Consider the following 23,866-nt stretch of genomic DNA (forward strand, 5'->3'; position numbering starts at 1 on the left):
TGGTAGTATGAGTATTGGAACGCAGGGCCTGTTTATTGTAAAATGAAAGGCACAGAGTGATAACAATAAACCTTATTTATATAGCACAGCTTTCATAACCTAAAATGCAGCTCAAAGAACTTTTACAAAAAAAAAGGGTATTAAAAACAAAAAGCCACATTTAAAATAGGACACATTAAGATCATAATGAAAAGCAATAAAACAATAAAATCCTCTAGGAAGTTAAAGAGGTAAAAGAAACAGAGGGATAAGAAAAGACGGAGTCACACCTGGCTGGGAAATTGGGGACATTTTTTTGTACAAAGCTGCAGACGTGTAAGCACCTGAAAAAATGTTGTTTGTTGGGGAGATTGAAATTTTGTGAGAGGTATTGGAAAAATATGAATATCTTTTCAATATAAATGCCCTGGAATAATGGAAAAATATTGAGGATTAAACGCTGTAGGAGCCAGGGGGAGAATGACTGCAAGACAAAGTGCCGACTGAATTATTTCCAAATCCTCAGAGTCCTCACACACTTAAAATGTATATTTTTGCGTAGGGGCTGGTGGGGGAAGTGACGGGGGTGTGAGTTAGAGCTGTCAGAGCAGCAGGTTGACAGGAGGCTGAGGGAGGGGGAGATCTCTCCTAACTGAAGCCAAAGCGGCAGCAGCCCAAAAATAAAGCCTGAAATTCAGCAGAGTGAGAGAGTTTTCAGTCTTTAAAACAGAGCTCTACCAGGATGAGGCACTTTTTTTTTTTAATATTCCAGACAAAACTCTGAAATGAGGCTGTCAATTTTACAAAAGAATAACTGGAGGAGGAAAATGACTGGACTTTGAAAAAGGTGAGAGCATTTTAATGATGACTTCATCTGAACTGGATTAACTCAAGCTGCGAGAGATAAAGAGCAGAAAGACCAGAATCCTCCTCTGTCCTGGCCTCTAACGCCTTGAAATGTATTAGAGATATGCACAACCAACATCTGCGGTAAATCAGGTGATACATAGAGGGAAATTATGAGCTGCCACACTCAGAGGAAGCATCTCACTTTTCTCCAAATTAAGCTCAGAGTCTGATTCATGGCCAAATATGTCAAGAGCAGCTGGTGTAGATATGGATGATTGGATATGGATGATTATCATCTTAAAACGTTGGGCTCATCTGTTGCTCTGCTGTGACCTCCAACAGACACTGTGAGATTTTCACTTGTCTCCACTCTTTTTTTTTTCTTTTTTTTTTTTTTTTTTACAAAAGTATTTTTAAAAGTATGTAAAAGTATATACAGTATATAAAAATATGGAAATAAATAAACAAAATGAAAGAAAAGTAAATCAACTATATTCTAATATTAAAATGTAACTAATAATGAATTACACAAACTACAAGGTGACACTACATACTCCAACACTGCTCTTATTATTTTAGGTTGTTAGTAAAGGATCATACCAGACAATTTACTATCTGAGTACTAAAAATCACATCCCTCTAATCATTAACCCATCCATTTTCAAATATCAAATTTTTGGTTGAAGCAGCCGCCTTATAATGTTCTGCTTCTGCAGCGAACAAAGTCCTCAACATCCAGAAACCACACAGCTGGTAATTGGCTGTGGAAAGCAAAACGTTTCCCCGGGGACTATTTTCTGTGGCGGAGGAGGAGGAGGGAATGTTTCACTCCACTCCAAATTTCAATTCAGGTGTGAAGAAAGTGTGAAGGCTCTGAAAGTTCATGTTCATATCGTAGTGGAATGAATGGAAGCCAGCGGCTGGAGGAAAGATTGGCAGAAATGTGAAGTTGATATGCAAAGTTGATGCAAAAGACAAAATGAAGTGAGAGAGAAGATAGAGAGAAGGGTGAAGAGCATGCTGCTAGCGAGAATGGAACATGCTTGTGTGTGTGTGTGTGTGTGTGTGTGGTTGTGTGTACCTCTATGACAGACAGCAGTATCTCTGGTGCGCTGGAGCCCAGAGCCATGAGCGTCAGATTGGACACCGTCTCATTCCAGATCCGAACCGTCGCCACTGACGTCTCCCCATTGGGCATGGTGATGGTCACCTCTTTCTCCTGGAGGGACACACACACACACACACACACACACACACACACACATGCACACACACAGACATTATTTCTCTGAAACTCCACAGGAAATCCACGTCCCACCCACATGGCTTGATTGGTGATGTCGACTGATGTGATGCTGTTTGATTGACCTTTTGCCAGGTAAGAGGTCAGTGGGATGGATGGCGATGTTGACCGCCGCTGGGAATCGAACCTGTGACCTTATCAGGGCGGCACAGCCTCTGTGACGCTCCGCAGCCCCATTCATCTCCACACAGAGAGAAACCTGTCTCGATCCATCACTATTAACTCTTAATTCAGTGCAATCCTCTCCTCTTCATTTGTATCTGCTCTAGTCTCATGAATCCTTAGAGTGAGAGCAACCACACACACACACACACACACACACATGCACACACACTAACCATATACAGGACACAGCTGCCATCTGCCACAGCGGCTGAGGTGTGTCTGTTGTTGTAGCTGCTGCAGAGATGGATTGTGGGTTGCAGACTCTCACCTTGGAGAGGATGGATGATGAACGCCCTCTTTTCCTCAGTGACCCCTCTCACTCCCCTTTCCCACAATCCTTTGCTCCACTCTTTACCGCCGCTTCTTTCTCTTCTCTTTCTCTTCTCATGCTATTCCTTTCAAATGTTTTCTGCTGTGTGATGGGAGTAAACCTTCATCCAACTTTCAGACCAAAAGAAGATCTAGAGATGACATGAACTGTACCTATCTAGATATAGATAGATAGATAGATAGATAGATAGAGATAGATAGATTGATAGATAGATAGATAGATAAATACATAGATAGATAGAGAGATAGATAGATTGATAGATAGATAGATAGATTGACAGATAGATTGACAGATAGAGAGATAGATCAGACCAAAAGAAGATCTAGAGATGATATGAACTGTATCTGTCTAGATATAGATAGATAGATAGATAGATAGATAGATAGATAGATAGATAGATAGATAGATAGATAGATAGATAGATACATAGATAGATAGATACATAGATAAATACATAGATAGATAGATAGATTGATAGATAGATAGATAGATAGATAGATAGATTTATAGATAGATAGATAGATAGATAGATAAATACATAGATAAATACATAGATAGATAGATAGCTAGATAAATACATAGATAAATACATAGATAGATAGATAGATAGATAAATACATAGATAAATACATAGATAGATAGATAGATTGATAGATAGAGAGAGAGATAGATAGATAGATAGATTTATAGATAGATAGATAGATAGATCGATAGATAGATATGTATATATTTCTAACAGCAATTCCTCTTTTTAATTTTCATGTCACACTTGCTTTGGCAAAGTAAACGTCTGTTTTCCATGCCAAAGCAAAGCCCCTTTGAATTTGAATTAGAATTTTGCTGCAAGTGTTTATACTCGTCCTTCCTTCCTCCCTCCTTCCTGTTGTGTTTTCTCCCTGCAGCTGACCTTCGTCTCTCCTCTTCCTCTCCTCTCACATGGAGCATCAGACTCCATCAGCTCTTTCTCTCTCTCCGTCCTGTAGTGCTTACGACTGCACAACCTCAAGACTGAAACCACCACACATGCGCGCACACACACACACACACACACACACACACACACACACACACACACACACACACACACACAAGCACACATACATACACACACACTCTAAGGGGTGTATGTATGTGTGCTGCTCACTGACACAGAAACCAACATATATGTCCATACGCAGAGCGACAGACTGCAGCTAAACGACGCCTGCTGTCATCAGTGGTGATAATGGATGACAGTTATCCTCTTGGGCAAACAGGCAGCAAACACCCCCTCCCCCTCAACAACACACACACACACACACACACACACACACGCCACACTCTCTCTAAGAACAACTGAGGGTAATTTACACTGATCTAAATGGATGCAGTGGGGACTCTGTGGTTTCCCCAGTAAGGAAGCCAAACGGGCCAAATGGGCTTTTCTGCAAACAGTCAGTGATGCAGATGAACAGACTGACTGACGGCCTCATAACAGACACCAAACTCACTCAGTAACACAGTATAAAGTGGTCCCTCGTTAATCGCGGGAGTTACGTTCTAAAAATAACCCGCAATAGGTGAAATCCACAAAGTAGTCAGCTTTATTTTTTACAATTATTCTAGATGTTTTAAGGCTGTAAAACCCCTCACGACACACTTTATACACTTTTCTCAGACAGGCATTAACATTTTCTCACTTTTCTCTAGGGGTGGTTAATCTGTGTGATTTCACGATTCGATTCGATTACGATTATTGAGGTCCCGATTCGATTAACAACCGATTTTCGATTATTAGCAATTCTCGATTACCGCGCTCCTTCTCGTCTGTGTCTTTCCTCTGCTGTCTCGCAGTGTTTGTCTAACCTCTCGCGAGGGGATCGAGCGCGAATCGCTGATCGGCTTGGTGAAGCGCGAAGAACAGTGTCACCAAATAATCGATTCTTAAAAATTTAATAATCGATTCATAATCATCCACAACATAATCGTGATTAATCGATCATCGATTTTTTTCACCACCCCTACTTTTCTCTCTTGTTTAAACACTCAAAGTTCAAACCTTCATAGAAAAATAAATCCAGTGTTATAGAATGAACGCATTCTGTACTGTACAGGAGACACGGCACGGAGGAGATTGATTGACAATGGTCTACAGTCCCTTAGCCAATCAGGACGCAGAACACAATGTGCTGTATAAAAAAATAAAAAAATAAATAAAAAATAAATAAAAAAATAAAAAAAGCATGCAAAATTGCACTAAAACAATCCGCGAAACTGCGAGGCCGCGAAAGGTGAACCAAGTTATAGCGAGTATACCAAGCTTTGATTAATCATTCACAGCGAACTTCTCTCTGTCTTCTGAATGGATTCCCATGGAAAATGTCTAGTTTTAGTTTGATTTTTTTTTTTTTTTTTTTTTTTTTTTTTTTTTGGATGACTCAGCACAGCCGCAGTCAATGTCAGTCATTCGCTGACAAGGTAAATGAGCAGTCGCGGATTATGGATCGCCTTGAGCCAAACTGATCCAGTGAAGGTGTTTATGGACTGGAGACGTGACTCAGAGCCGGTAAACCAGCGGCGGCTGTCACTCCGGCGCTGTGTGCTGCAGAGAAATCAAGTCGGAAGCTTCAGAGGCCGAGCCGCCTGGGTAACATTTTGTCTGCGACGTCTGAGTTCTTTGATAGTCTGTGATGAGTTTAAGAGGCCTTGAAGTGTTTCTCTCCGAAACAAAACAGAGCCGGGCCATCTGGGAGAGCTGACACCCACTCGAACAAAATGATGCCGTGTGTAAAAAGTATAAAAGAAAACGGTGGGCTGGCATTGGAGTGTGTGTCATCTTATGACATTTTCCTCACAAAGTGTTTGTATGCACGAATAGAATCGTTTGTGTTTTTGAAGCACTGACTGATGAGCAGCATTTTATTGCAATGTTACTGTATTTATCATTTTCTCTGCATTGTGTGCATCTGAGACCAGCTGCATTTACATCCATTTAAAAGCTTTATGCTTCTCTGAATTTTGACAGCAGGCTATTTCTATCATTTTTGTCCTCATAGAGCTGAAGGAGAGTGAGTCTGTAGTGTTACAGTGACTGTCAGGGCCCAGAGAAGAGCACTCACACTGTCAATATGCAAAATGAGATCCAAAATAATTCATCAAAGGGGTGAGTCTAAGTGATTATTAATGAATCTGGATGAATAAGGAAGCTTTTTAATATTGAAATTCAGTGGATTATTGACAAGAATAAATATAGGCATCCATCTATCTATCCATCACACATGCACACACACACACACACACACACACACCTCGACAGCTTGATACTGCACATTTCAAACACAGGAGTAACACTATCAAAAAAAAAAAAAAAAAAAAGTTATATCGGGATGAATAAAGTATCTATCTATCAATCTAAACAGCATAATGTGCGTTCAATAGAAAAAACATTTATAGTGACTGTTAATATTTATTTTATTAATAAACATTAACAGTCACAATAAATGATTGAGAGACTCCTCCTTCCTTCATTTGATGTATGTCCTTGTTGAGACAGACTGTTGAGTGGGGCTTAATGTGGAGAGGCAGCTCAAAAAAAAAAAAAAAAAAAAAAAATCAGAAAAAAATATATTTCTTGATGAGGATGCTTTTTTGTTGGAAAGTGAAGACAAGTCAAAAAGAAAGGTTAAAAAAAACATAAAAACAGCATTCTGGAAAAATACAGTTTAAAAAGTAACCAAAAAATGTTGTGGGTAATAGGTGCCTCCTCCCTGCCTCCTGCCTCTTCCTCACCTGTGAGGTGATGACCTCGATGGACGCCATGAAGCGGTCAGCGATGATGGACACTCCCAGGAACATGTACATGAGCGACACGAAGTAGACCACGGCCCGGGCCACCTGGTCGCCCAGCCCGGGCCGGTTGGGCTCCCACACGGGCAGCAGGATGCCCCGCTTGCACTCCGACGCCTCCTCGCACTTCCTGCTGGGAGCTGTTCTGTTACTGTAGGACGGGGAGGGCGGGACGGAGGTGGGCGTCATGGAGGGCGAGACCCCCCGCGTCGGGTCGGAGCCGTCGCCGGGCTCGGGATCGCCGCGCTGGGACTCCGGGCGGCAGGGGGGGGGCAGCGGGAAGAGGAGGAGGAGGAGGAAGAGGAGGAGGGAGGGGGAGGGGTAGGAGAGGGGAGGCATGGCGGCGAGCAGATCCCTTCGATTCCCTGGGACCGGAGCGAGGCGGCGAGGGGGCGAGGCGGAGGGTGACGGGGTTCAGGCCGAGGAAGAGGGAGGTGAGGGGTGGGGAGGGGGGGCGCTGGGTCGAGCTGGAAGAGGTCCGACTAGCTCACCTAGACAAGGAAACACAAGAGAGAGAGAGAGAGAGAGAGAGAGAGAGAGAGAGAGAGAGAGAGAGAGAGAGGGGAAACAACAAATCAGCCTGGGACACATGAGAACTGATTTAGAAAACACACTGAATCACACGCCTAAAGGCCCCTGCCTGGGGGCCCCTACCTGGGGGCCACAGGCTTTATCTCATGATGACAGTGTCAGAGATGTGCCTCCACAGTCAGACACTGAGGCACGGGACAACACAGAATACACACACCATCATGGTGACACTTTAGATTCTTAGTCCTACGTCCACCAAGTTTGGTCCTTTAGCTCCGTCCCTGCCGCAGGAATGAGAGCTTCACCGGGACTTTGTGAATTTCCCAGTTTGGGATCAATAAAGTATACCTATCTATCTATCTATCTATCTATCTATCTATCTATCTATCTATACTCTGCTCCAAAAACACCTGAGGTTTTGTAGGGGTGACGTGACAAACCTTTTGGTGCTCTGTGTACTAGGGCTGTACAGCCACTGCACTATTTGTATTTGGGTTCGGATTCGGGCTTTTAAAAAAAACTTTGGATTTGTTATTCGGATTCGGGAAGAAACCGGAAGTGGGAACACTAGAGACTTCCACCGAGCTCGCCGGCTAACTTCCGGTTTAGCTCTCGGCTAACTAGAACAGGAATAAAATAATTTAATTGTGCAGCTCTTCTATCCTTTCCAAACATGATCAGACTGAATGGATCAAATTCTGCTGGTGAAACGAGTTGTTTTGCAGGGGCTGTGACACTCAATAAAATGTATCCACTGTTTTATAGCTGCTTCTTTTCCTGTTATTGTCTATGAGAAAAATGCTTTTTGGGCCACAGTGCATCACATGATGCTGCAATTCCACATTTGGCCACTATGTAAAATTGGATTCAATGTGTGGCGCTGTTCCTAGAGGGCCCCTAGGGGCTTAGGTCTACTGAATAACGTTTTTTTTTCTTTAAGAAAAGAGCTTCCAAATAATGAGGAGAAACCTTGGACAGAAAAACTATTCAGGATCAAAGCGTTATTTGTGAACTTCTGAATATCGTATTCGGGTTCGGGTACATCCCTACTCCGTACACCTGAAGTTGAACAAGCAGTGACAGCCGCCAGCCGCACAGCCTTCTGCTCTGTTCAACCGAGCTACTCTACCTCCCAATGCCATCACCACAAAACTGGTTTCAACTTTGCAAAAAAAACAAAAAAACAAAAAAACAAAAAAGTCAGATGGTGTTATGAGCAAAGATGTCACAGGAACTGAAGCAAAATCCACCTCGACCATGACAAAATCCCCAAAAAAGAAACGTTCAGGGACAGGTCACAGGTCAGAGGTCATGCCCACGCTGTCTGATCACTGCTCTCACAGCTATGTCTCTGGGTTTTCTAGGACAGAACCATCTGCAATATTTCAAAGTGCAGATGGCAGCCAAAACACCTTTCACCACTGTTGACACTTGTTTATCATGAGATCAAGACAGAGGCACAAGTGCATCCAACTCTGCTGGGAAGTTCATCTTTTCAGTGTCACATCCATTATGAGAGACTGCATGTTTATCTGAGCGCCTCCTGACTCACATCCACCAACAAAACCCTGCTTCTGTTCTACAACGGTTCAATCTTCCTGTAAAAAAAAAAAAAAAGTGAATCTCCAGAAGTCCTTGAATCCTAAATGAAGACCGGAGTGGGCGCGCTCAAATTCGGTGAAAAGCTGCATTCTGGGAGAAGCGTCGAACAGAGAGCTGTGATTCATGTGGGACGGGGACGTGACTCAGCCGAGGTCCACTGAGTCACCCGTCCTCACAAATAATGAAGGTGCACATGAAAAGAGGAAGAAAAGAAAGTGGAGGGAGGACAGGGAAGGGGGGAGGAGGACGGACAGAGACACAAAAAGGGAAACTAAATCAAAAAGGGAAAAGAGAAAAGAGAGATAAAGAGACAGAGAAAGAGAAAGATTTGGATTTTTAACTGAACAAAACTTCCGAATCAAAAGAAAGCACCTGAATGCCTCACTGAGCTGTAACACAGCTTTCAGCACTTTAACAACAGCTTTTGTTGAAATCTCTAAAGATCTCTCAGTTTTCCTTTTTGCAGAAAGATAGAGACAGAGAGAAAGAGAGAGATAGATGGGGTGTGGAGGTGGAGAGACGGAGAGATAAAGAAAGGGAAGGGAAAAACAGAGCAAGAGAGGAAAACATGTTCGAGACAGACAAGGAGAGAAAGAGAGAGAAACTTGATGTTTTTTGATGAAACATCTTCCTGCTGTCTAAAAAGCAGCAGGAGAGCAGCCACATAGTGCACACACACACACACACACACACACACACACACACACACACACACACACACACACACACACACACACACACTGTGCGGGGGTTGTCTGTGAGTCCACATGATGGCCTTGGACAGAAACTAGAGGCTGCCATCACAATGTTTTTGTCTGTCTGTGTGTGTGTGTGTGTGTGTGTGTGTACCAGAGATAGACCTACATAACTGCTACTCTGACAAGAATGACAAGGCAAGCCATTCAGAGGAAGAATGCCAAAATTCTTTCAAAAACTTTTCTCTTCTTCTCTCTTTCTACAACTGTGTGTGTGTGCATGTGTGTGTGTGTGTGTGTGTGTGTGTGTGTGTCTTCCAGCCATGCCAGGCCAGAGTACAAGCAGGAGCCTGATGTAGAGGAGGAGGGGGACTATTAACGAAATGTCATTCTCCTGTTTTTTGGTCTCTCAGACGAACACACACACACACACACACACACACACACACACACACACACACACACACACTACTGACAGTAGGTAGTTTGAATTTTGTGTTTTTTCCACTCTGACTTTCATGTGTTTTTGTGTGCACGTGTGTGTGTGTGTGTGTGTGTGTGTGTGTGTGTGTGTGTGCGTGTGTGTGTGTGTGTGTGTGTGTGTGTGTGTGTGTGATGAGAATGTGTTTGCCAATTGGTGAGATTTTGAATCTCAGCGTGAAACCAAGGGATGGACAGATGGACGGGAACCTGTTTCCTCCTCCACGCATCATTCCTGCTTCTCTCTCTCTCTCTCTCTCTCTGTTTCATCTCTCCATCCACCCGTTCATGAGGAGGAAAGCACCTGTGAACACCTTCTGTTATTAAAACATTACACGCCTCAGCTGATCTCAGTTTGCCATCATGTCAACATCTTAGTCTTTCCTTCTTTCTTTCCTTCTCAAGCTCAGGCTCGCTTGACCAATGCTATGCTCTCTCCCTCTCTCTCTCTCTCTGGGTTTCATTTAAAATCATACTAAATTATATACAATAGTCCCTCGTTTATCGCGGGAGTTACGTTCTAAAAATAACCCGCAATAGGCGAAATCCGCAAAGTAGTCAGCTTTATTTTTTACAATTATTCTAGATGTTTTAAGGCTATAAAACCCCTCACTACACACTTTAGGCAAGCTGAACGCATTCTGTACTGTACAGGAGACACGGCACGGAGGAGGTTGATTGACAATGGTCTACAGTCCCTTAGCCAATCAGGACGCAGAACACAATGCGCAGGCTCTCCCTTAGCCAATCAGGACGCAGAACACAATGCGCTGTTTAAAAAAAAAAAAAAAAAAGCATGCAAAATTGCACTAAAAAAAATCTGCGAAACGGCGAGGCCACGAAAGGTGAACCGCGTTATAGCGAGGGACAACTGTATTACGCTTTTGAAAGAAAGAGTGTGTGTGCATCCACCCTGCATTTGCAGCTGTTGAGACCCGGACTCTGGAACAAAGTCATCACAGTGAACTGACGCTTCTCTTTTCCACTTGTTGTTGAGGTGAACAGCCTCCTCTGTGCAGCGAGCCTTAAGCTAAACTGGGTTCAGGCTACAGGAGATTTTAGGAAATTTTAAAATCCTAATCCGTTTTGAAATGGAGCTGCATTCAAGAGAATCCTCACAGAGGTTTGTTTCTCTAATCTCAAACATGTACACACTACCAGATTAGAAAATAACGGCTCATCCCAGAATCTACAGAATATTACAAGATTATTGAGCCAGAGGGAGCCGTGCAGCAGCTCATGTGATCTCAGGCGGAGGCAGAGGTAAACAAGATGGAGACTGGCACTGTGCAGCAACTCACTTTACCTCTGTTGTTGGTGCTGTTCTGATTGGAACAGTTTTTCATATCTGCCTGCAGAGCTAACGTCAGCCTCAAAGACTGTTTACCTTTGCTGGGAAACACTGGACTTGTCTCTCAATGGCCACTCAGAAAGATGCGCCAATCATCCAGATTTTAAATCCTAAATGGGGAGGGGGGTCCAAAAGAGTCTGAACAGTTGGGAGGTTGAAGACTGGATCTGTGAACCGCTCACATTAGGGGAGAGTGGGGTAATTTGTGCCAAGGGGCAAGTAGTGCCACCCCTGTTATCTAGAAAACCATAGAAGAAGTTGGTCATGTGACCACATATTTTTGAAGAGGCATCCATTTCACTTATCCTGCAAAGAAGGAAGACACATGGCTTGAGAGGAAAGCACATTTCAGTTCAAAAAACATTTTTTTGCCCTCCAAAGTAAAATTTCTATGATCAAGGTTTTTTGATTGCTGTGTTTGAACAATGATAGAAAACTTTGAAAACAGTTCACACAGGTTTTAGTACTTTAGTAAGCTACACCATGAGTCTATACAGTTAGCATGATGTTAGCTCAAAACAGCTGGGGGATGCATTTTTTTCAGAATGGTGGGCCTGGGCTAATTTGTGCCAAAGGGCCTGGGGTAAGTTGTGCCAGTGGCACAACTTGTGATTATATACTATATATTATTTATTGTATTTTATTGTTATTGTACATTGTCTTCTGACCTTTGATCACTAAAACTATTCAGATTCAGATTCAGATGATTTGCAGGTGCTCATTTTGTAAGTTTTATTTTGTTCTGGGTATGTGTTCATGTGGCGCTAGGCCTTGTTATAGAAAAGTGGCCTGTGATCTTGTTAAAATAATAAATAAATGTTAAATAAATAAGTTTGTATTGAATTTGTTTTGCTTTTATATAGCATTATCATTTGTGAGATTAAAATGATCTGTTTTACTTCAATTATCAATGGCACAATTTACCCCAGTGTATTTTCTCTAATGGCACAATTTACCCCACACCGAGGGCAAGTTGTGCCACAAAACCACTTTTTTTTTTCGAAAGCTATATTTCTCAAACAGTTTATATAAGATCCAAAGTGATTGTTCCCAGGGATGCACAACATCCTAAACTATATGTGCATATTTTAGTTGGAGGCATTACTGTAATCCCCTCGCTTTAAAGGCACTTCAAGTAAATATTGGCACTATTTACCCCACTCTCCCCTACAGATAATCTGGGCCAAACCTCAGTACTGACCAAGTTCCAAGACCAGATTTCTCCTCTGACCTCTGGGAGGTGTGAGTCCAGACCTCCTGTGGTCTGAGCTGTGAGCCAAACGCCGTGACTGCCGTGTCCTTTGCTGCTCCGCCAGCAGAGCATCAGGACTTGTTAGAGCATCAGTGTAGCCTAAACCTATGTTTGCCTGCTTCCCTGTCGCTGCAGCTCGACCTGACTCAGCTTTGAGTTTCCTTAAACCTTTCTAACATTAAGCGTTAGGCCACCTTGTGTTGTGGTGTAAAGTCTTGCCTCTAACTCTGATAAGTGCAATACTGTTTAGCTTACAACTCCTGACCTCTCGAGTCTGTATACAGACGTGGACAACAACAGCCACTAGATGGTGCTAAAGTATATAATTGCGTAGTGTACCTTCAACAGAATCATTGCCTTGTGTTGGATTTTTTTTTTTTTTTTTTTTTGCACTTGGCGGTACTATTTTCTGGCAAGGTCTGAAACATGCTGAGTGGAAAACAAAACTGTGTGTGTGGCTAATACAACGGTTTTCCTTTTTGACAAGCTGTAGGGCTCCTCTTGCACTTGGCTCCCTCTTTCTAATTACTACAAGAAGAATAGTACAGAATCACTTTGCTCATGTCCAAAAAGTCATGTTCTGCTTCAATGCTTTGGGGCGTGTAAACACACATCTTGTCATATCACTTTATTTAGAGTCCATGTGAACAGTTCAGAGGGGCTGAAGAAAGACTGTGCACGTAAGCATGGCTAATGATATCAGAAAAAACAAGCTCTCTGCTGTGTATTGTTCAGTATGTCCATTTAAGAAGAAGAAAAAATGATATCTAAAACTGACCACATCAGTATTTCCAAATGATGGCGACTCTGCCTTCAAAAGCACTAACTGCTAGTGTTAGCAGCTGTCTTCAGATCAGTCAACTTCAGCAATAAATCAACAGTGTGCTTCATTTCCATGTAGAAAATCGTTTTGAAAAAAGTACATTTCGATTTTTCCTCCAAGGAGTGTGTTGAGTGTATTTTTTGGAAAGCGCAGTCCGATTTGTGTAATCCGTCCTAGAATATCTCCGACACAGACGATTCTCTCGTCAGAAACAGAAACAGCTCATTTGCAAACAGAGGTGTTAAGATGACTCATAATGCCAGTAAAAACATGTCATGTGCTTTACTTTCATGCCAGCATCATTTTGCAGAGAATACATCTCTATTTTTAAGAAATTGCCCAACGCACCAGGAGCAGAACAGTTTCAATAAACCGGTAGCTTCAATAAACAGACAGCTTCACGCTGCTGCATTATCATAACAACACAAATACACACAAGCACAAGGTCAGTTTTTCAAATGTCACACATCTCATTTTGTAATTGCCATCAGATCTGACAGCAAAGGCATCAAACACGCCTGCGAAAATACAAAATAGATGTTTTAGATATGGTTTCTGTTTTGATCTGTGCGCCCAGACCCCTCAAGTGTTATTCCCCCTCGCCTTTCTCTTTGTGTTTCTGCATCTCAGGCAGCATTCCAGCTCTCCCATGGAAAGAAAATCCTCTTGGTTGTAAAAAATATATGTATATATAATAAATAAAAAAGGTTGTTTGTTCACAGTAACATGACATAAGATGCTGCGCAGTGGCTCCAGGCTGCTGTCGTCCTATTGGTCCGTTTTTTACGCTGGACTCCAATTAGAAACTGTGACGCTCGAGACTCGGGCTGTTGGTTATTATGAAATAAAAACTGTGTGTGTCTGCCCACACACACACACACACACACACACACACAGACAAACACACACATTGCAAGTCTACTGCTTTTGTAAATGATGCTGAAGATGCTGAAGAAGTTGGAGGAGGAACAGGGTTTGCAGTGTTTGTTTGTGTGTTGGGGGATCTGGATCTGGACAGAAGCAGAGAGTAGCTACGTACATTTCCTCAAAACCTGCACTGAGGAGCAAGCCAGCTCATTATTTGAGTGGTTCCATGTAGTGAAGCTTCCTACTTTTCCTGCTTTACAGTTCGGAGGGAAATCTTGTACTTCTTCCTGCTCTACATTTACCTGATGGTTGGAATTTGCAGAGGAAGCTTTTCCATGCAAAACATCACATGTGATGCATTGTTATGGCTCAGTTATTCTGCCAAGTGGACATGTACACGGACAGCTGTGGACAGCTGTGGACAGCTGCAGAGACCACAGACAAGCAGCTGCTGTGTTTATACCACTGCCTGGAATCTGCTTGGTGAACGTGTTCCACAAATGCACAGTAGATTGCAGTGTGAGTCTGCACTGTCACAAATTAAAAAAAAAAAAAAAAAAAAAAAAAAAAAATACATTTTTGATAACTGAAATAAAAATAAAAACGAGTCTTTACAAAACAAAACAAAACAATAACTGTATTTTGTGTTTACAAAACTACACTAAAGTTATGGGAAAAAATGTCTTTAGTTTTCCTCTTTGTCAATTGACTTCATACATATAATAAGTATATGTATATTAGGGCATTAACGAAGGCAGACTTTTTCACGGTGACGTTTCAATCAATGTTGTCGATGTTACGTGTGGGGGTGCTGTCAGCACCTTTTTTTTTTCTTCGACTTTCGACAGACCCCGGCGACGGGTCAACTTTTACATTAATGCCCTAATATATATAAATATATAGTATATATATAATAAGTCTAGTATTTTGGGTGGATACGAAATGTATCCTCTAATTTTTGAGCTGTGCAAAATTTACACAGCAGATGGAGAATATCCTTCTGATGGCACAGATGCACAAACGAAAAATGAATGAAAAATGAAGCATTTTCAGAAAATCAAAGCTGAACTGAAATTGAAAACAAGAAGTCAAAACCAAATAAAAATAAAAACAAATTCAGAATGTAAAACTCTGCAGACAGAAGCCTGTGGACTGGACTGAAGTTAAGTGGACCCTCACGTCCTCATGAACACAGAAAGCACTCTGGCGTTAGAGTAAACTAGCCAACAGGATATGAAGCATTAGAGCTACAACATTAAAATACTTCTGACAGTTTAATGCATCAAAAAATTCACTTTCTGAAAAGAACTGAACTGCATATCACTTTCTCTACTAGCAATGCACCAAGAAACAGATTTTTTACCGTGTTTGAAGAAAAACAAGATCTTAACACTGAAAATGAAGATGAAATGACATTAAGGTGGAGATTTTTTCAGCGCACTGATAAACTGAAACTATAGGATGACTTCCTACATGCACCTCTTCAGTCTTCTGAATGTGTGTGTGTGTATTAGCGTGAGGCTCGGCTGCATATTTTTGTCTGAACCCGACCTGCGATGGGAACATAGCAACCGAGCCCGACCCAAACCCAACACACAGCCTGAGATTGTGCTTGTCCTCCATCATTAGGTAACTTTTTCCACCTGAAGTGGCCTGTGTGTCGCCTTCAGTGTCGTCATGTAAACTCCAGCACTGTACAGGAAGTTGCCCAGAACAGACTGTAGGTCAATCATTTTTCACTAAAATAACGACAACATGACCAAACCCGAACCGAACTCGAACATAATCTCAAAATTTTTGTCTGAGCTCGGCCCGGGTTGGTCATCCACACTGTAGTGTGTGTGTGTGTGTACAAATAGTGAACATGAGTGACAGTTGACAACATGCTTGTTGAGGCCCAGGATGCTGATGTGAACGCAGCCAAGGCAAGGATGAGCTGAAATGAGAGCGAAGAATAATGAGCTCCACTGTATTAGTCAAATTCAGCAATTTAACTGAATTACTTTCATTTTCCTTTGATTAAGTCACCTCTCTGCCACCTCCTTCCTTCCATTTTGCAAACTTTAATCTGTATGGTGTCATTAATTTAAGCAACAAGCCACCCGGGGCTGAGCTAAACGGTGATGTAAAGGAGCCGAGGCCTTGTTAGGTATATTGTGAAGCGAAACTGAGTTAATGGCTTCGAACATGACTCAGCTAATCAGAGCGGAGGGATGAACTATATATTTTATGAAGCAGTGTCTATAAACAGGCTGGGAGAGATGCTGCCTACATCCGTCTCTCCTGTTTTTTTTTTTCTGAGTTTCCAGCAGATGAAGGATGTGTTGGTGAAGGAGAAAAAAGTTCCTGAGAGCCGAGGATGTTGACATCATGAGGAGAGAGAGGGGAAGAGAGAGGAAGATAAAAACTGGGATAGGAGAGAGAGGGAGGGAATGGAGGAGAGAAAACAAAGGGGTGGAGGAGGGATAGAAGGAAGTATGAAAAGAGCAACAGGAGAAGTAGAAGTGAAATTCAAGATTATTTATCCTGGAAGAGATGGAAGGATAGTGTTGGAAGAGATTGGGGAAGGATAGAAGGGGTGATGGGAGGATTAGAAGGAAGGATAGGAGGAGAGATAGGAAGGGTAGAGGGAATGATAGAAAGGGTGATAATTATGAAATGGATAATTATGAAAGGGTAAAATGAAGGAGAGATGACAGTGATGGAAGGAAGAACAGAGGCAGTGGGAGGAAGGATAGAAGGAGTGATGGAAAGGATGGAGAATAATGAGAGAGGTTGAAAAGTGGGGAGGGAACAACAGAAGGAAGGATAGGAGGGGTGATGGAAGTGTAGAGGGAAAGATAGAGGGAGTGGAAGGAGGAATGGAATGAGTCACGGAAGGCTAGAAGTGAGAATAGGAGAGGCAAAAGAAGTGAAAGAAGGGATAGGAGGAAGGACAGAACGAGAGACGAGAGTAGGAGGAAGGATGGAAGGAGAGATGGAGGATTAGAAGGAAGGATAAAAAGAGAAATGATGGGGTAGGAGGAGGGAAAGAAGGAGAGATTCAGGGGTTAGAAGGAAGGATAGAAGGAGAGATGGAGGGTGAGGAGGAGGTATGGAAGGAGGGGACGAGGACAAACTAAATGTTGAGCACACTATGGTATGTTGCCATGGCGACCGGGGGAAGGTTTGGTGGGCCAATCGATCACCGACGTGTGTGTGTATGCGTGTGTGTGTGTGTGCGTGCGCATGTGTGCGTGTGTGTGACTGTGTGTGCATTTGTGTGGAGGAGAAAATCTGAAGATGAGGACACAAAAGCAGAGTGAGGTAGAGAAAGAGAAAAATGACAGGAGAGAGAGAAAGACTTATCTTACTATTCTCCACACACACACACACACACACACACACAAACAAAAACACACACTTACCTGGAGTGCAAAAACCAACATAACAGAGAGGAAAGGGATATCAAGCAGTCTCAGCAAAACTGACACACACACACACACACGCACACACACACACACACACACACACACACACACACACACTCCAGTCCACAGCGGTCGAGCTTCAGATCAAACAGCAGTGAGAACTGCAGAGCTTTCCTTTTCCATCTTTCTGCGCTCTCCACCCGCCTCATTCTGCTCTGCCCAAATCTCTTCAATCTTTGAAAGTTTGCGGGAGAACAGAAGGCCGGGCTGACACACTTTCTTTGCTCTTAATCACTGAAATAAAAAGAGATCTGTGTCTCTGACGCAACAGGAGCTGGGACGCACAGCGATCTAACGAGACAGCTGTAAGCTGGGAGCTCTGCAAGCGGCAGAGTAAAATTACATAAGGAATTAAATTCAAAAAGCAATATTAGCTCATAAAGAAGGAGTCCTGTTATCTGGATGGCCTTTGATCACTGCTACAGTCTCAAAGGGCCTCACATCGCAAAAACAATTCATCAAAACGCTTGCATTGCTCCTCTTACTTCCTTTGCTGATGTGCTGAGTAAAAATACTGGTGTGAAATATACATTCAAAATGTGAAAAAAAATGTGAAGTTATAGTGGGAGTAAAATGATTAAGTTAGGCCAAAGTCCACAGAAATCTGAAAATAGTTTTTCTGTCAAACCGCTTACGTCACAAACCCTGTCTCTTCCAGTTTTTGCGGCTGCTCTATAAATCAAAATGAGCAATTTCATATTTATCCATGTTTTCAAAAAGCTGAATTTTCAGTGGAAAAAAATGGGGAAATTAGAGCGATAAAGATGCAATTTCAGATTTCTTTTTTTGATGCTAAATACTGAAATAGTGCACAAAAAATCTTCTCTGTTTCAGTAACGTGAGTAAATGTAACTAGTTACTTCCACCTTTGAAATGCACTCTGCGCATACCTATATTAACCCTGGAACACACACACACACACACACACACACACGGAAAAAAGAAAAGACAATCCATCTTGGTCAGTCAGTCTCATCTGCAGTCTCAAAACGAGGTAAAATAAACCCTAAAAACAATCAGTGGGATGAGATAATCCCACTTGTTTCCAACGCTAATCAACTTTTTCCAGAATTTTTGAAGAAGAGTTTATATGACTGAATCTGAGACTGAGCGACTAGTTAACATGGCCTCACGTCCACACACACACACACACACACACTCTCTCCCTCTCTCTTGCTTATTCTGTACATCTGACCCAGCCGCTCACATTACGGATGTTACAGTAAAGTGTGTTTATTAGTGCAGCGCCTGACTGTAATCCTCCACTTATCAAACCGTCACTTGAACAGGGCATTAAACATTGATGCTTGATGGCACTGATAGGGTTTCTCCAATTAATCCATTTTAGCCGCCAGCAGGAAGAGGGAGGAATTAAACCGATTACTATATCGCTCAGGCCTATCTCTCTCTCTCTCTCTCTCTCTGTGTGTGTGTGTGTGTGTGTGGGTGGGTGGTTGTAAGTAGTTGCATGTGAGTGCTTTAGGGGAATATGTCAGTGTGTATGTGTGTGTGTGTGTGTGTGTGTGTGTATTAGAATGAAGCATTTCCTTGAGTTTCTGCACAAAAGCACTGTAGGCTGCTAAAGAACACAGAAACTCAGCCACACTGTGCCCATAAACACACACACACACACACACACTGCCTCTGTCACTACCACACCCATATCTAAGTTTTCAGTGGATTGTACTGTTCGATTGCTCCATTGAAAACATCTTTATAGCAGTATAGAATTGGCCATGTGGCAGCGGAACTGATGGAGTCATTTTGATGACAGTTTCATGTCACTTCTCCAAACCGCAGCATAAAGACCCCAGCCTCTACCACGCTTGCTTAGCCAGGTTAAACACAAAACAAATGTAAATATTACGGTTGAATCTTTAATGAAAATAGTTTTAAAAAATCCTCATACATCATCTAATAGCAAATCAGAATTGAAGACTAAAACCAAGAGCCAATAACAGCTTGTAATAACAGCCGGTGTTCATTCAGCTCATGTAAATTAGCATGGCCCAGTCACCGAGAAAAAAAAATGTTGGCATTTTACATTTCTACAAACCAAGGATATGTTGAAATGTGTGATTTAGTATAAGGGGAGTGAATGGATGGCACAATCAACAGGACTTTGCTTCTCCAGATGGGGTTAATTCAAATCCTTTGTCAAGCAACATTAGCTAGCTTTCAGTCGCTAGTTATTATTAGCAAACATTTCGTAATGTTAACCATGACCTTTTCCTAACCTTTACCTTTACAATGAACCTTAAGCATGACCTTCTCCTATTCTTAATCATGTAGGCTACTTTTGGTGGATAACAAAGCTAACAAAGCAAACAAAAATGGCTAAGATAGGTAACGAGCTAACGTTAGCTATATGTTAGCAGTCACATGATGTTGACGCGGGCTCCACCATATTGGCTCTAAGTCTACATGTTGATATGAAACTTATTTTTGACATTTCAATGTACAGTGGTCCCTCGTTTATCGCGGGAGTTACGTTCTAAAAATAACCCGCAATAGGCGAAATCCGCGAAGTAGTCAGCTTTATTTTTTACAATTATTCTAGATGTTTTAAGGCTGTAAACCCCCTCACTAGACACTTTATACACTTTTCTCAGACAGGCATTAACATTTTCTCACTTTTCTCTCTTGTTTAAACACTCTCAAAGTTCAAACCTTCGGAGAAAAATAAGTCCAGTATTATAGAATGAAACCAAAGATCAAAACCTGTTTTCAGGCCCAAACATTTGTTTGAGAAATAAAAATATAAACGTTTTCCTATAAATAATTATGATGGCTTTTAGAACTAACGAATTTAATTTTAACGATCAACCTACGAGGTTGGACACATAAGAAATTATGAATAGTGACTCACGAGTATTTCACAGTTCCTAATTAAATTAAAATCCGCGAAACTGCGAGGCCGCGAAAGGTGAACCGCGTTATAGCGAGGGACAACTGTATTTGTTGGTTCGCAGTAATACAAAAAAACAACATTTTATTCTGGAGACTGGCTTGGTTATTGTAAAGTTAAACTGACCTCTAACACTGTGTCATCACTTTAAATGTCAGCCACAGAGGGTCTCATTTGCTCTAATTAATTTTATGTTCATTTGGTGCAGCACATCTCTGAAATCCCTTCTAACCCACTGGTGAGTCCTCAGCATCAAAGCAGCAGAGCGTTTTACAATGAAATCTGCTGACAGGAAGCAGTTCACTGCATCAGTGTGTCGTTATCACTATTCCTCTGACACTGATGGCTTTAGAAACAGCCCCGAACACGCTGCCTATGAGATTGACTCTGATATTGATATTAATGGAGGCACACAGGCGTTACACATAATCACCTTAGATTGTTAGCCAACTCACAGATGCACATACATTAATGACTTCTGAGATCCCGTGGACCCATTTACGCATCTAGCTGTGGCACTGTGCACACACAAACACACACATACACACACTCTATCATTGTTTAAAGGCTGCTCACGCCCTCCTCCAGCGAGCACATCACACACTAAATGACAAATCAATGCTTCATATCAATAAGTCATTTGTGCTGAGACAGAGGCGGCTGGCTGAGGATTTCATTACCAGCTAGCTGGGTTTCTGCAGCAAAACAGACTAACTTGTTTTTTAAAAGAAAACACATTATGATTTGACCTTATACTGAGGCCGAGAGGAGGAGGTGAAACAATATTGTCTGACCTCTTTAAAAACTCTGGAAACTTCATTATTTTTCATTTTTTGACGCTGTTTGGTGCCAACTTGCATGTCCACATACAGAGAACCACTATCCCTTTCATCTGTTATCCCCTTTCCACCACAGGGTTTGTCCCCAGCACACAGGAACCCTTTTGAGGGACCAGGAACCCCTTACCACCCTTTTCCTCGGTGGAACCAGTCTTTTGGGGATCGAGTTCCTCAATCTAAAACACAGTACAGCTCCAGCTGAAGTTGTACTTTCTGAGTTCCTGCAGGCCGTCATGGTGGAGATTTGGCGCTCAACATCCCTGGTTGCGTAAAAACGTGTTTAGGGCGGGACGGTCCTGCTTGGATTTGGCATCACCAAATGACCAGTGCTCACTTGGCAAGTATTATGCCCATGACAAAAAACAGTAAATAGTATTTTACCAAAAGTAGTACGTCAGCTGTAGCGTGACCTCTCTCTTGGCTAAGAAATTTTAAGAATTTATGTCACTGAACACCTGATCTGACATGGAGACCATCACAATAAGCAGAGATGTTGTACAATGTGATCCTGACCAACAGAGGGATAAAAACTGTGTAACAGTATTTCACAAATTTTGACAGGGACTTTATCGATGTTCATAACTTGCTACAATAAAATGACCTTCCTGTGCCTCCTTCAGCAAGTTCTGGCTGCTTTTTCAAGGCTACAATTTATCATCCAACACACAGAAATTAATATCAAGAGGGAGATCCAAGGAGAGCTAAATCAAGGGCAGCTGGACTCGTTTGTAGATTCTTGAGATTGTTCTTCTTGTGAAGAATCTACAAACAGGACCAGTTGCCTTTGATTCGACTCTTGTTGGAAAACCATGACCTGGAAGACTGAGAACCTTCACAGACATCAAGAGAGACAGAGAAAGAGACAACCTTTATTTCTTCATGAAGAGGATGTATTTGCAGTATGTTTTGGATCCCGCATTCATTCAAAGCGGGGCTAATGTTTACTAAATGACAAGCAACCACGACCTTTTGCTGTTTCTTTTGTGAGTTGAGTTTCGAAAAGAAAAAGCTAAATTAATGTCAGCCCTTGCCTCCAGTGAAATCTAAGAGCCAAACAAAGTTTTAAATGGCTTGTTTTGACATTCTGGGATTACTGCTCTGTTTAAGCCTCTGGATTTTGAGTGTAGTTTTGGAGGGTATTAATCATCCAAAGATTAAAAAAAATAACAAGCTTCAAGACATGTATCAGACACGGTGCTGCACAACTCATTGGGTAGACAGAACAAGAAACACTGTGAAAAGTTTTAGGATGCTGAAAACTGTATGTGCCCTTAATGGATAAAAGCTTTGGATAAAATTGTCTCCAAAACATGTCATGTTTAAACAAGGTCAGAAAGTGGCTGTCTGGTTTTATTTATTTGTTTATTTGTTTGTTTCAATAAGGAACGCTATCTGAATGATATATTGAAGTATCAAGATATCTTTGCAGACATGCCCACCTTAGGCTAAGCCCATGCAGTTTGGGGGGAAAAACTATGCAGGTTTTTGCATGCAATCCACATATGTTCTTGTGGCCTGTTGTAAAATGGTGTGTGTGTGCAGACTGGGGCCTTAACAGTTTTGGAGCTGCATCAGTTGGCTTTGACTCGAAAGCTGAGATTCTTGTGGATTCAATGAGCCACAATTGATTCATGTGTGATGATGTTGGCCCCCATAGCAGCCATTTCACTGCAGTCAGAGCATTTTGTCAAACTGGACGTCACTGTAGAAAATGACCTATAGTGACCTCTAAGAGAATCACAGCCTCATGAAACTTTACAGCCACAAACTACAGCACGAGGCTGTTCAGAGGAGGTCTGCTTCTCCAGGTAGACTGACACTAAGGACGATTTTCTGACCACATTTCCACAACAGAATGCTTACCATTTAATCACTGAAAAATGCAGTTGCTACAGAAATCCCCAAAACATCAATAGTGTTTGATAAGAAATCAAAGCATGGATTTTTGTATGGTGTTCCTCAAGGTCTTGGTGACCTAATGTGGTATGTTGGAGGGGACCTAAGCACAAGGTTTATCACAGATTTATGACTATAATAACATGACACACAGTGCTGAGCTGGATCTAAAATCAATCTTCAGGTTCCCAGCTCCCCTGCCCCCACCCCAACAAGATGGTCCTAAAGAAAGGGCTGGAATGGTTTTTATATGTACTTAAGAAAAGGCTCCTGCAAACTCTTTCTTAAACAGTTCACCCATGTAGGTGTGATTAGTATGATTATTCAACATGTGCAGCATGGCAGGCTTGGCCTAGACTGGTTGTGTTAGCTGTTACTCCCATTTTACCAGGTAAAGTAAGATTTAGTTGCCCGGCGTGTTTTAAATCACTAGAGGGAGGCCATAAGGTTTATTTAATGAAGTTAGTCAATCACTTCTTGTCAGGTTCTATTGACCCCTGAGGAGGTATTTCTCTATTTCTGATTGATTGCCGTGTCATTTTGATTGGCCTGCAGGGAGGTCAGAGGTCAGCTATGGAGCAGCATTCCTGCACCTGATCGGCACTCAAGGACACTTCAGCAGGCGGATGCTTGCTGACATGAGGCTTAACGCTCTGGCTGAGGGACAGTTTCACTCCTCTGTATGCCACAATGCTCTTGT

The 23,866-nt window shown here is 42.1% G+C and overlaps 1 protein-coding gene across 2 annotated transcripts in view; it reads right to left on the reverse strand.

Moving 5' to 3' along the window:
- slc8a2b (solute carrier family 8 member 2b) overlaps nucleotides 1–23,866 on the reverse strand; it is a 283,027-nt gene that overhangs the window by 64,691 nt on the left and 194,470 nt on the right. For both annotated transcript variants that reach the window (XM_030067827.1, XM_030067826.1), the window contains exons 4-5: nucleotides 6,396–6,943; nucleotides 1,910–2,047 (exon numbers count right to left, since the gene is read on the reverse strand). In XM_030067827.1, the coding sequence (XP_029923687.1) occupies nucleotides 1,910–2,047; nucleotides 6,396–6,791 (534 nt within the window). In that variant the 5' untranslated portion in view covers nucleotides 6,792–6,943. The remainder of the gene's footprint in view (nucleotides 1–1,909; nucleotides 2,048–6,395; nucleotides 6,944–23,866) is intronic.

Source organism: Myripristis murdjan, chromosome 13, assembly GCF_902150065.1.
Source record: "Myripristis murdjan chromosome 13, fMyrMur1.1, whole genome shotgun sequence".
In the NCBI taxonomy this organism is placed as follows: Eukaryota; Metazoa; Chordata; class Actinopteri; order Holocentriformes; family Holocentridae; genus Myripristis; species Myripristis murdjan.